The sequence below is a fragment of the Plectropomus leopardus genome, chromosome 21, assembly GCF_008729295.1.
Source record: "Plectropomus leopardus isolate mb chromosome 21, YSFRI_Pleo_2.0, whole genome shotgun sequence".
NCBI lineage: Eukaryota > Metazoa > Chordata > Actinopteri > Perciformes > Serranidae > Plectropomus > Plectropomus leopardus.
Window position 1 is genome coordinate 17880475 of NC_056483.1, and position 14104 is coordinate 17894578.

Sequence of the window (14104 nt, forward strand, 5' to 3'; positions counted from 1 at the left end):
TTACTGGTAGAAATGTCAGGGATCAAACGCACATATGAGGTCTTGACCACGCTGCTCATTTAACATGCATGAGTTGGTTGGATCTATGTCTGCACCTTTGAGTGAAGATGAAACCGTCACTGACTACAAAGGGGAAAGCAAACAGAAGACGAGTCATGTCTTACATGTTAGCACAGCCGGGAACAGAATAGAATAAAATTATCTCTGCATTGCCTGAGTATTTGTAAGGAAACTAAAACTTCACTATAAGACTCAGCCATTTCAGGAAGTCTAGCTAAGTTAGCCTTTTTAATGTTTGGCATACTTGTCCTACTACGTCCTACTACCTTATTCAAAGAATTGAGGAATATATGGTATGTTTGTTATGAATTGATGTTTCTATTAGTTCTCTTTTTACTTTGTCCACACAAGATTGTTAAAGATATGTGGTTCATCTGGCAGGAGACTTGTTCTTGACCTTGCTCAGCATATATTCTTTGAATATTTCATTGAACAGATAATAAGACTAGACTGCAGTTAAAACGGGGATTCAAGTGATTCATTTATGCATGTTCTGGCCCACAGATATATTTAATACTTCAGTGCATCACTACAATGTATTACAGCTGTCAAATCAGATTTAAAAATTAAATATCAAACAAGAACAGCTGTCGTGAATGCATTTAACAGCACAAACAAATTTAAATCATTAAGAACACCATTGCTTATTCATGCAACGGGACCTTGTGCTTGTAACATGATTATTTTCTTTTCTCATAATATAATTGTTTATTCATTTTTGTTGTCCTCAGGGGCTTCCTGGTCCTCCTGGTGAGAAGGGAGAGAACGGTGATGTTGGCCCTATGGTAAGACACATCTGGCTCTTGTAAGCACTCTTAAAATAACTTAATATACTTTTAACAACACTGTGTTTCTGTTCTGCAGGGCCCTCCTGGTCCCCCTGGTCCCAGAGGTCCTCAGGGTCCTAGTGGAGCTGATGTACGTGAAGTTAATTGATTACAATGTGTTTACACAAAATTATGTAACCTGAATATATTGAAAATAATCTGTTTCATGTAAGACTTTGACATAAATTAAACTATGTCTTAATTGGTCTCACCTCGCCAATCTTACATTGCAATTCCTAAATGTCATCAAGCATCCTCTCCCATGGTGATGGATGATGACTCATCTTTTTCTTTATTTCCTGCTGCAGGGTCCACAAGGCCCTCCAGGTGGCGTTGGCCCCATGGGATCTGTGGGTGAGAAGGTAAGAATCACAACTTGGCACCACATGGTGTTCTGCCTGCCTAACGTGATCTTCAAGCCCTATCCAGACCATCCAGCTGCCCCCCTTTGTAACCACCTGCACTCTACTCATTTCATATGCTCAGGCTTTTTGTCTGAGTTAGAGCCATGACACTATTAATGTCTATTTTACAACGCTTCCAACTAGATTCGCCCACTTTACTGCCATTTGGCAGACGGCTGCTCTATAAATGCTTAATGCTGTACTACGGCAGTTAAAATGGCTCTGGAAAATGAAGAATGAGGGGCTACCAACTCTTTAAGGGGGCACTTGGAATACAGTAACTTTTAACACCCTTGTATCAACTAAAGTTACAGACTTAGTTAAGTTATAAGTCTGGCTTTTGTTGATTTTGATTACATCATAAAGTGTAAGTATGTAAGAACTATTCTGTTAGAGCGGGTGTGACTTATTTTTTCAAACGCTGCATCTGAATTTTAGCTCTTAGCGTGATAGGATGAAGGTTTATCTGTGAAGACACTGACATTTGTCTAACCACAGGGTGAACAAGGTGAGGCCGGAAACCCAGGACCACCTGGAGAGCCTGGCACTGGGGTGAGTGAGCCCTGCTTTTGTTTTGCTCGTCTGTCAAACTAAATATGTATTTAGGAATGTCTTATGTTTGTATGTCTCTGTGTATCGAGTATTTGTGGAAACAGTACATTCTGCTTGTCAACACACATTACATTTATTAGATTCTGAGTCTTTAACATACCACCTAGCCTTAGCATGAATACCCCTAGAGCTCTACTGAAATAATTAAGAAAATAACCTTTACATTTTAATGTGTACCACTAAGGTTGGTAAAATATCTTTTGCTACAGCAAGTTAGGAAACAGTATCAGCAGCATCTGCAACATATATTTGTAGGTTATTGCCAGGAAAACAGGTGCTTAATAGATAGCTTTAGGCAAATATAGAGCAAAATCCAATCTAACGAGAAGGTTCTTTTCTTCGGAGTGACACTGTGTATTCATCACACTGAAAGTAATTGCTCCTCACATTGAGGCTGGTAGTTCGTCTCAGCATGGCTCTTCTGCTTTGCACCCCATGTCCACATGGCCTGCCAAATTGAGTCTCTTCCCAGACTCTTAAGACATAATTACCAGGAGGATACGCCTGGTGCTTCTGTCCTAAAGAACAATGATTGCAGCCACCATGAAGCAAGTTGGCATCAAAACATCAGGCACACACTGCTGAGTACAGCTTTTAGCTGTTTTGATAGCTACAACAGTGCAGAAGTGAAGGACTTTAAAAGTTTTGTAAGTCCTCTTCAATAGCATGTATTGAGATTGTTTTAATTCTATTATACTATTTGCTATTGTAAATGCCAACTCTAATTTTAAAGGATTTTGAGGGATTACATGTTAATTTACAATATCTGCATGCTTGCCAGAAGTGTATTTTGTTATTGCCAGAAAGAGAAAGAGATTGATGACAATTTAATGAGCTTTTTTAACTTTTACCAAACACCCATCATTGATGGCTCTATTAGTTCTGCTGCTTCATTCATCATTATTGAGGTACAACAGCAGATTGAAAAGATTGTCTTTCTCCTGTGGGAGTGGCAGAGGAGTGCGATTACAAGCATTTATAATGTCCCCTGCTAGTTCCCTATCAAACTGCTGGTGTCATTGACATTTCCAAAGTCAATGTGCAGCTTAAGTCCCTATTATAAGCACAGTCCAACACAGTCCAACCCAAGGCCTATTCTCAGTCTTTTTAAAAAGACATGTTATATTTAGTGCTGATGGCATCGGGACAGCAATGACTCAGTAATAACTAACTACTACAATATAGTGTATAGACATCATTAAGTATTAGTTACTACAAACAAAAAGAAATGGCATTAAGAAAAAAAAGAGTTTAATATCCTTTAATTTAATCGAACTTTTAATTAACCTCATTTTCTAAGACACCATGTATCATATTCAACAAAATTGTTGCATTTTCATCCTCATCCACTTGAAAATAGCACATTTTTATTATATACAATAAACAGACATGAAATATACACATTTATACGCATTTAGCCACATACACAATAAACATACAATAAATGATTAAACACTATTAAGATTAGAATGTCATCAAACTGTAAAAAGAGCTAAGGTGTGTGTAGTAAATTACATTCAATAAAATGCTGCTTTTAGCCAGATTTTAGATGAATCTGCAACTCTTTGTCATCTGGAAAAGAGTTCCATCAAGTGGGAAAGAAAAAGCTGACTGCCTAAATACAGGGCAGCACATGGGGACATACAGGACAATCTCTTTGCCATCAAATCACAATTCAGAGAATTCTTCATGCCACAAAGCAAAAGTGCTTTATCATACAAAACAGGAGGAGTGCACCATTATATCAGCACCAATAGAGCGGCAGAAGCTGGAGGTTTCAGTGCTTGAAATGCTGCACATTGCACCTTTGAGATTACTGTAAGTTGTCTTTTTGTACCAGGATGGTAGAGGCACAGTAACTACAGGTCTAAAAGCTCTTGGTGCAGAAAAACACATGTAGACATTTCAGTCTCATTTCACATTAGCAGTGTTGACCATCCAGACTAGTTGTTCTCCATTAGACACACTGAGATCAGCTTTGGATCCAATATCTCTTAACAGCCTGTGTCCACACGTCAGTTTTTATCTCCTGTTCAGTTCGGTTTAGAGAAAAAATGCTGCCCCCTGTGGTACTGTTCTGATGTAATGAATGCCCTCTCCCACCCCTCACCACTATAGGGACCTAAAGGCGAGAGAGGAGAGAAAGGAGAGGCCGGCCCCCCTGGAGCTGCTGGACCTGCTGGTGCCAAAGGACCCCCTGGAGATGACGGTCCAAAGGGCAACCCTGTAAGTCTGCCAAATACTCTCAAAATCTGCAAAGAGTGTTTTCCGGCACTCAGTCTAACAGGCTCAAATGTACTGCGTTAAAGGAAATGTCCCCCACCGGCCTTGAGGCAGGCAATTTTATCCTAGAACATATTCAAGAACTAAAAAGCCTTTTTATTGAGGGAGATTATATTTTATCCCCGCATGGTAATGGAATGCAGTGAGGCTTTTTCTTGTGGATTTGCAACATCATCATTAAGTCCATTAAATTGCCTTCAATGGTTGTTACCAGGTACACCAGGACTAAATCACTGTCTAAATTACTAAGCATGTCGTTAATACCTGTATCGTGGGAAATTGTGTCTCAGCAGCAGCGCCTCAGGTTTCTTTTGCTACACTGATGCATCTCATTTCGCTCTCTTCAAGGGTCCTGTTGGATTCCCTGGAGACCCTGGTCCTCCCGGAGAGCCAGGTGTTGCTGTAAGTATGAAGTCTTGAAGTAATATTTACTCCATATAGTAAACATTTAGATCTTCATATTGTGAATCATGTTAAATCCATAAATAAAACTGTCATACAGTATTTAACATGATTCACAAGAGAATAGATAGATCATTTCAGAGGCAGAAATGATCTGACCAGCTAATCTCTTTTTTACAGGGCACTGATGGAGAACCAGGAGAGAAGGGAGAGGATGGTGAGGCGGGTCAGCCGGTAAGTTGTCATTTCAAAGTATTTAGAAAGAAAAAGTTACGGCATGTGTATATATCATGTACTGTGTACACTCTACTTGGAGGACACTTTGAAAGCACATAATATATTGTAATTATCTTCACAATCAGCAACTTTGTCACCATGTATGAATGAGTATGAATATATCTTGTTTACATTTATTTTATAGTATAGTAGTCCAGCCTGCAGTAAAAGCTGTAATTATATCTAGTCAGCAAATAATTTACTCTGCGGCATTTTAATTCATGATATTTACTCCATACTCTTGGGTGTAGGGTAAATGGACTTATCTGCTTTGCAGACTCACTCATTAAATATGATTAGAAATAAAAGCCAAACAGTAATGTGCTGGCCCTGTGTAAAGCACCACGAATCACAACTCTTATTAACATTTATGAATGTAAATGAGCCTTTATCATTGCCAAAGAAAAACACTGAAGATATTTTATTTACTCCACGAATGTTACATATTTGATTTCTGAATGAATGAATGTTCATGAACTCTGAGTGCTTCGGAAATGCTACAGTCGAAAAAAGTGTTTAGAAGGTTTATTAAAATATGATAAACTGGCTCAGTGTTGTTTGAGAGAAAAACACATCTATCCTTCTGTTATTTGTATTCACATATAACTATGTACTCAACCTATAAAACAGCTCAATAACTCAGCCTTCACTTTTTAGCACTGCCAAATATTTACCAATGCAAATGATAAAAAAATGGTTTGATTGCCTACAATTAACTCAGACATAATTGGAAGAGTGTCTCAGGAAGCGCAGTACGTATCATTTCAGGCAGTGTCTCATCCAACTTTGAGTTTTGGCTTGGACTATCCTGGGGTTGAATATTCCCTAAATGTCAATATGCTCTCTGTGTTATTGTCCTTTTGGCAGACATAACGAGAGATTTGTTGAAGCACGCTGCGCTCTCATCAAAATTCATATCAGCACTGACTCATTTGTGAATACACGTTGTTTTATTGTCTGTAAATGCTTGTTTTCAGGGACCTCCAGGTCCATCAGGAGAAGCTGGCCCACCAGGACCACCTGGCAAGAGAGTAAGTCTGTGGCCATTAAAACTACAATTACGACAGTATTTTATTTGTGCATCCCACAGCAGAGCAGTGTGATGGTCCTCATTGTTGGCATTTTATCATTGCAAGAGAGAGTTGTTTTGATATGAAATCTCTTGCTGACCGAAGCTTTTGTCAGTGATAAAACCATGACTCAACAAGCCCATGTGGAATGTCTCAGTCCTATTTTAAAATAGATGAAGGGAGTGTGTATCTGCTGGCATTGTGCTCTGGCTCCTTTGCCAACAGACCGGTATCCCGCCTCGCTTTGCAACAACTCCTCCTCAACAACTCAATCTTGGCAGTAAAGCAGGAGAGATTCATTTTCATTAAAAGTAGAGTGGGGAAAACAAAGTGGGAGATTTAAGGGGTCAAGGCGTTGCGCTGTCTGCGAAGAAATCCGCCTCAAAGCCTATTGAGAAATGAATGGCAGGATGTGAAAATCATGAATCTTTTTTTTCTTTGCAAGAAATTGAAAAAGGCTTACCAAAAAAATTGCTGGAAAAGAGAGCCGTGTGTTCTAAACTCATTTACGTCCCTGTGGCAGTGGGGAGAAAGCAAAAGAGATGTAGCAAGTCTGACACATTATTGATCCATGGCTGCTTGACTGACAGTCAGAGCAAAACAAAGGCATAACATAGACGTGGTGAAGTTGTTAAGAGGTTACTAGAGGAGAATGGCTAGTTTTGGAAGAGCCCACCAAAAAATGAATTAAGTAAAATAAAACCTTTAATCTTTAATGTGCTGATATATGATGGTATTATCATCACTGAAATTTTTGTAAGACTTTATGAGAGGAACTGGGTCCCTAGTTTGAGAAGACAAATCCAAGTCAATATAAAATACAAAGCTTTTACCACATTAAAAGTCAATGTTTATGAGATGTCCATTCTCACTCTATACAATAAGGCGGTCTTACAGTATGAGATTGAGATAAATGAGTGACATATCAAAGCCAGTAAGCAGCTTTTTTAATGCACACTGCCGAGCTGGAACATTAACATATTTCCAATATGATATGAAGCTCAAAGTCCACATGAAAATGAGCAGCCATTCTCCTCAATTTGAAGAAAAGTCACAATCTCAAGTGATTGACTGCATTTCAAAAAAATACTCCAAGGCTCAGTCCAATGGGAGGAAAAACATGTCATGCATTTTTAAGCCAGGGTTGATTGCTTTTCTAATGTGCCCAATGAAATTTACATTCTGAGTATTTAGCATGGTATCAGCATATACTGCACCTAAATAGCCCAGGGATTATGGTAAGGAAAGGGGCTATTTTATCACTCACAGGTCTTTAATCGCTTTTGGGGGAAAAAGGGACCAAAGATGATCCCTGCTGCTCCCTGACAGGTTGCTCCCCTGAATACATAATTCCACAGCAAGAGTTGTTTAGGATCAGTTGGCCCCTTTTTGTGTCTCCTCAGCATTTTGCCTGTAGAAAATTGCAACAATCCTTAAATCTCTTCCTAGCACAGCCTCTGATTTTGAATGAGTCAATTTAGCATAGCAGCAAATATAGTTTCATCTGATTTGCTAATGCCTTAATACTGGAAATGTATTCAACTTTCCTTGTTGAAAAAAAGAAATATGGAAATGTGATTAACCTCATCTGGTTTTAATTCTTTTGTGGGAGTTCAGGTCACTACTTAATTTTCTACCATTTTATCCTTTCTCAGTAGCAATTTTATGCATTAAAAACAGTAATAAACTGTGTTTCATATACCTGATGCTGCAGAGCCAACAAAAAGGTGCCCTGGCAACCTTGACCATAGACCACACCTACACATTGACTCTAGCCACTGTATATCACGCTACAATTGAAATGGCTCTTTGTGCTGATCAAGAGCCTGCCTTTTCCCCACCAGTAAGAGTTTCACATCAGGAGAAGATGAAAGCTCCAAGACAGGAGGCAAGCTCACATTATAGGCTCTCAGTCAATAGCACTCAGGCTTCAGTCGGCCAGATGAGAGTGGAATTTGGATGGAGTGCGGTTTTGAAGAGGGACGGCTGGAGGTGGAGTTGAAAGAAAAAGTGTTGTGGGCCTGAGAGCTCCTGACCAGAAAGAAAAGACAACCTGCCAACCCTTGGCATGTCTGAAGAAGGCTGTGTGTGTTTTGTGTGTGCATTCACACGTGGCTGCATGATTTCATGTTCTTGTGGGCAGATAAAGGCTTGTACAAGTCACTCAAATAGATCTTGACATAACTGAAGTAATGCAGATTCAAGGGCATTGGATTATCATCCCTGTTGGAGAGACAGCATCAACCAAGTATTTATCAGGCGAGACAAATGTTCAATATGGAATTTAATAAAAGTAAACTGAAATGCCAAGAAGCTGGGGAGATGACCTGACAAAACCTCTGCTGCTGGTGATGATCGTTCCTAGTTTAAGACCACAGCATTTATACAGCATACATGATGCAACAGTTAAACTAAAAACAAAACACTGACGTTAGCCTATGAAATACTGTGTAAGGTTGATGATGAGTATTCACTTGTTTGTGCTGTATTGTTGTCGTTAGTGTGTGCTGATGCAGTGTTGAAATGCTAAAGCATTGTCCTGTCATCCTCCACAGGGACCTCCGGGGGCTGCTGGTGCAGAGGGCAGGCAAGGAGAGAAGGGCGCTAAGGTAACAAAATCAATTCATCCTTCGCACAGTAGAGTCGTCTCAGCGAGTCCCTCAGCTGCCCCTCACTCTGCCCACATTGTTCCCCCCCCTTGAATTAAAAGCGCAAAAACGCAGAAGTAATTTAATTTCCACCCTAGATTAGATGGAAATTTATGGATGCAGCCTATTTGAGTAAAACTAAAATTCACTTGTTTCTTGCATTGTTCTGTGGCTTAATTTCAAGACCGACAAAAGAAGTCTAGCCCTTAGGTATTCAGAGATATCATGCTGTTCTCTTTTTACTGTGAATCAGAACCCAAATGAAGTTTCTCTAAGTCTGCACTTGTTTTACACCAATCTTCTGGTTTCATCAGGGTTTGAATCTTTACATATGATCTGTTGCTTTGTGCATTGACAGAATCAATTAACACCAGCTGGTGCGCGCTGAATATTAATCAAAATAATTACAAAAACATACCTCTCATCTCAGCCAACCGGGTTAACTTAATTTTCCAGCACACTATACCATACTTTTTAGCATTTTAAGGTGTCAATAACGTGAAGATGAAAACACAGATGTTTAATTAAATTACCACAGAGGTGATGTTTTAAGCTTCACGTTCTTCATAAGACAAAATACAGTGGTTACCAGACAGGTCACCTGAACCCAGTCAGCTTCTTTCCATTAATACATACATACATGCATATTAGAAAGACACACATATAAAACAACTTTGTGTGTAGTGTGGATAAAACAGTAATATAATTATGATGATAATTTACTAAGTTATATCCATACACATACAAATCTCCATAGTATACTTTAAAAAGGCAGTGCATGCCTTGACCAGAGAAAAATCAGACCAGAACATCAGGTATTAACCATTGTAATTCTAAGAAAATTGCATACTTACAGATACATAGCCCCAGTGCAAGCAATATGATGACAGACTCAGCACAAAAGAGAACAGTTTTATATATATATAGCATATATATATATATATAATATATATATATAAAACCAATGCAAAAAGAGTGCTTGCTAGAATCTCTAAAAGTACTGTGCGTAAAAAGGACACATAATGGATTACAAGAGATGTCCATCATATATTTTGTCATCATATATTTTATTTTGTCCTTAAAACTCAAAATCTGCCTTGAATGTGCACTTGAAAATCTGAAATCTGAGTCTTGAACTTGACATATTGCTCCTATGAGCTGTGTCTAGTCTCTGTGCATAGTGATGTCTTTCAGATAAACAGCTGGTCAGCAAAGGCACACTTTGATCTTGAGGCCATCCTAATTTCCTCATGAACCTAAACTGAAAACACAGCAGGATGTTGCACCATATAATGTTATGCCTGCTCTGAACCTCGGGGGACGAGTCTTGTTTACTTATCCCCATTTACCCGATCTACACACCGCATACTGTCTCAGCATAATTTATAGTTAAAAGAAGCCCGAAGCTGAATTCTGATGAAAATATTATGAGATAGCGAGAGGTTCAAAAGAAAACCTGACAGCAACATATCAAGTGTTCATTGTGTGCCGCAGATGTAGTTGCACATGTAGATTTTCTTATTCTATACACCATCACCAAACATTCAAATTATTCTTTTATTTAGATTTTTATAAAGAATCAATTGTACCACTTATGTTGTATTTACCTGTAGATTTTCTTTTTTCTGTCTTTCTTTATTTGGATCTCCATTAGCAACAGCATAAGCACTGGCTATTCTTCCCGGAGTCCACACACGTGTAATAATACACATCTATACATAATATCACACATGAACACAACAAACAGAACAGCTCATCTCATGGGTTTAAAATTAAGTACAGAAGAGAAACAAAACTGTCATCCTTCTAACAACAAATAAGCCGGATTATAAATTAATCACAATTTCTCAAGGATTCAAAGCAGACTTGATTTATTTTATCTTCATACAAATAAATTGTAATTCTTAATAAATATAAATCATTATCTGACTGACCTTGAATATCTTTTTATTCATTCTGTGCTTTTGCACATTTCATTCCAAGAAAAGAGGGTGTTAAAAAGAAAAAAAAAGCAACATATTCTATTCTCTTCCAAGTACAGTTTCACTTTTTTTATTTGACTGGTGTTTTGTTATTAATTTCAAGGTAGTAATGTCTCACACAATTTCTTTAATCAGTGGATATGTATTTTCCACCCATCACTGAAGACAGGCCAAATACTATTTGGACAGAATTTCTTGATCAATTTGAAATGCTTCTCTAAAATCAGTAAATTATCAGCAGCTGTGATCCAAAAATATTAAAACAATCCATCAGGTGTATGCAACTTTCACCCAGGTACAGTGAATTCCAAATGAATTCGTGCATTCACTACACTTGTTTATCCACACACAGGGTGAGGCAGGTGCTGAGGGTCCAGCAGGTAAAACAGGACCAGTTGGACCTCAGGGACCTTCAGGAAAGCCTGGTCCAGAAGGTCTGCGTGGAATCCCTGGCCCCGTCGTAAGTCTGAGCTACGACCCTTTCGCTGTGATCCGCTGCATATACATTCAGATCCACTTTCTAACACAGACACACACCCACAGTGTACACACATAAAAAGGTACCGCTAAGGCATGATGATAGACTTCATGGAATAATCAATACACCCATTTGGCTTATTCTTTAGTTTCGCTTGTTTATTCCAGCACACTTTTTCCCCCCTGTTTGGGCTATTAATCATCATGCTGAGCACAGCAAATCGATGGCAGGCCAGAGAAAATACAGCAAGCTATAATGCTCACTGCAATCGAATGCCTTTTCACAGGGTGAACAAGGACTGCCCGGCTCCCCAGGACAAGATGGTCCACCTGGCCCCATGGTTAGTATGCATCATCTCTCTCTCTCTCTCTCTGTCTCACTATTTATCTATCATGGATATAATATAGAACATAATATAAAACAGTATTTGGACATTATATTTTTTAACTTTTAATAAACTTGGGCAACAAGTTCCCCCTAGTTGCCAATTTCTAAGATCAGTCAAGTTAAACAAGAAAAGCTGGAGTGTTCCCACAAGTCATGTCTGTTCAACATGGATGGTTTTCATCCGTTTCTCTTTATGTAATTAATGATTTTTATGCTCTTCTTTTGCTCCCTTTTATGTTTCCTCATCTGCATTGCCCAAATTCTCCTTAAAGTTTTCTGTCTTGCTAGTTTTCCTCACACAGTTCTGTCTTTTTTTCTGTCTTGTTTCTGTGAAATTGATTTTTAACTTCTGCTATTATTGTTCAGGGTCCTCCTGGTCTTCCCGGTCTGAAAGGTGACCCCGGGTCTAAAGGTGAAAAGGTGAGTGTAGCCCCTTTTCTTGTGCCTCCCTGCTAGCGGATGTCATTTCCCAGGTTCCAAATAGGCTGGAAGATAAACATGAAAACAGTGAAAATAACCTCAGGCCATGATTGAGGTTCAGATTGAGTCAAGGCTGCTCACCACTTGCACAGAGCCTCCTCGACTGTGCAATTGATCACAAGCAGCACATCTTTTAGAATTACACAGCAGCGTTGATAATAGCGCTTATGTTAACATTTAGGAAACAAAATTAGTTTTTGCCATAGATGGTGTAGGAGAGAAACTCTTAACAGGATTGAATATGCAGCTGAATGTGATGTATCACTCTAATCTGTCTAATCTTGCTCTTTTCTTCGCTGCCACTGTCAAATTTGCTGGTGAAATATAACTGCAAAGGATATTCAGACAGCACACATTACTCTATCTAAATTGCCTCCCACACACTGACATGATGGCTTGAGAGAGAGCAGTTTAAAAGCACACAATAGAGGCACTGTGTTGCATGTTGTGCGTTTTTAATGCTGTCAAATCATTGGGCCTGGTTAGAGTCGGCCTATTTCAAAGTCATCATGTTTGTGCTGTGAATTGTTCAGGTTTTTGTGTGTGTGTGTGTGTTGCAGGAGAGACATTTCAATTATAATGCCTGGGGATTTGTATTGTAATGAAACTTCACCCTTCACAGCCTCCCAAGTGCATTTCAGTTTTGTGGAAGAAAGCTGTTAGAGTTTTGCCAACGTCAGACATCCAAGCAACAGCTTTAAACTTTGACTACACAAAGGGACACTGCTGTTATCTCTGACTGTTCTTTGTGTGCGCACATTTGTTTCTGTCCTACAGGGTCATCCAGGTTTGATCGGTCTGATCGGACCTCCAGGTGAACAAGGAGAGAAGGGAGACCGAGGTTTGCCCGGGCCCCAAGGTTCTCCCGGTGGCAAGGGCGACGGTGTAAGTAATTGATGACTCCATTCCCATGTTAGTCCTCGGGCCATTTGCCCTCCACCTCTTGCCCTTCCACTGTGGCCGCAGGTCTCACCACAGTCACTTGCTGTTGACTAAAACTCTCAGAAAAGGCATAGCTGCACTGCTTCTGTTGCTTCTAGATTTTGAGAGATTAAATTAGTCATTTATATTCAGGGTTCCTATGCAGTGTGGAAAAATATGGAATTAAATGTAGATGATTCCCAGGTATGGATAAGTATGGAGAAAAAAGAGAATATTAACAAATATTTGTATTTGCAGACTTTTGCCCCTCTTTTGTTTTGTAAGAAATCCGATTCAGAATTTCTAAACTACATACATGCACATGTACATTGTGTGAGAGAGTGTGGGCCAGAGTGGACTTGATGTTGTAGAAAACAAGGCAGGAAGTTTTGTATGTGACCGAATGCACACTACTACACAGAGCTGCCTCCACACCTCGCATCCACACGCATTAAGAAATATATATACATTTTATATTTACATATCATCACAAATAAACATATATTAAGTCTGAGAGTTTCTCAGTTATGCAGTGATGTAGTTATCTGACCTGTGACAGACTTTTTATGGCTGTGTTCATCTTAGTTTCCATGGACACTGTGAATCACCTGCATAGACAACATTTTCACCTAATTTTTGGTCCTTATTTATAGATTAGACAATAATATCATATACAATATTATTTATTTGTAAAGTATGTTAAAGACCTATTATGTAGGATTTTAGTGGGGTGTTTAATGGTAGAAATAGTATATTATATTCATAAATAGTTTTCAATCACCTGAAAATAAGAAGAGGCGTTTTTTTCATTACTTTGGAATGAGCCATTTATGTTCCACAGAGTCCACCATGTTGTTTCTACAGTAGCCCAGATGGGACAAACCAAACTCTGGCTTTATATAGGGCCATTTGTGTTTTCAAGTCAGCCACTGTAGTTTTCCTACACGCTCGGGAGAAGTTTCAGTTCTGTAGCCTCACTGCTTGATGCCACTAAATAACGGAACCTTAAGGCAAAGTAGTTTGAATACAGGTAGCAGTGGTTAGCTGACTTCATCTCTGGGCAAAGATGTTTTTAGGTTAGAATGTCGCCCAACTTTCTGCGTAGGAGTGTGAATGCAAGTTTTCTGAGGGCCGGCTCGAAAATCTTGAATATAATATACATCATCATATAAACATCTAGGTACAGTATTTATACCCAGATGTCAAGTTTCATCTGAAAAATCTACAAATAAGTCTTTAAATCTGAGTCTTGAAGGTCTGGTTTTTGATCGGAA

The 14104-nt window shown here is 38.9% G+C and overlaps 1 protein-coding gene across 1 annotated transcript in view; it reads left to right on the forward strand.

Moving 5' to 3' along the window:
* Positions 1-14104, forward strand: part of col11a1a (collagen, type XI, alpha 1a) — a 93223-nt gene that overhangs the window by 71386 nt on the left and 7733 nt on the right. The window contains exons 47-59 of the mRNA XM_042510329.1: positions 792-845; positions 925-978; positions 1196-1249; positions 1790-1843; positions 4022-4129; positions 4535-4588; positions 4769-4822; positions 5842-5895; positions 8490-8543; positions 10917-11024; positions 11329-11382; positions 11796-11849; positions 12687-12794. Of these exons, the coding sequence (XP_042366263.1) occupies positions 792-845; positions 925-978; positions 1196-1249; positions 1790-1843; positions 4022-4129; positions 4535-4588; positions 4769-4822; positions 5842-5895; positions 8490-8543; positions 10917-11024; positions 11329-11382; positions 11796-11849; positions 12687-12794 (864 nt within the window). The remainder of the gene's footprint in view (positions 1-791; positions 846-924; positions 979-1195; positions 1250-1789; positions 1844-4021; positions 4130-4534; positions 4589-4768; positions 4823-5841; positions 5896-8489; positions 8544-10916; positions 11025-11328; positions 11383-11795; positions 11850-12686; positions 12795-14104) is intronic.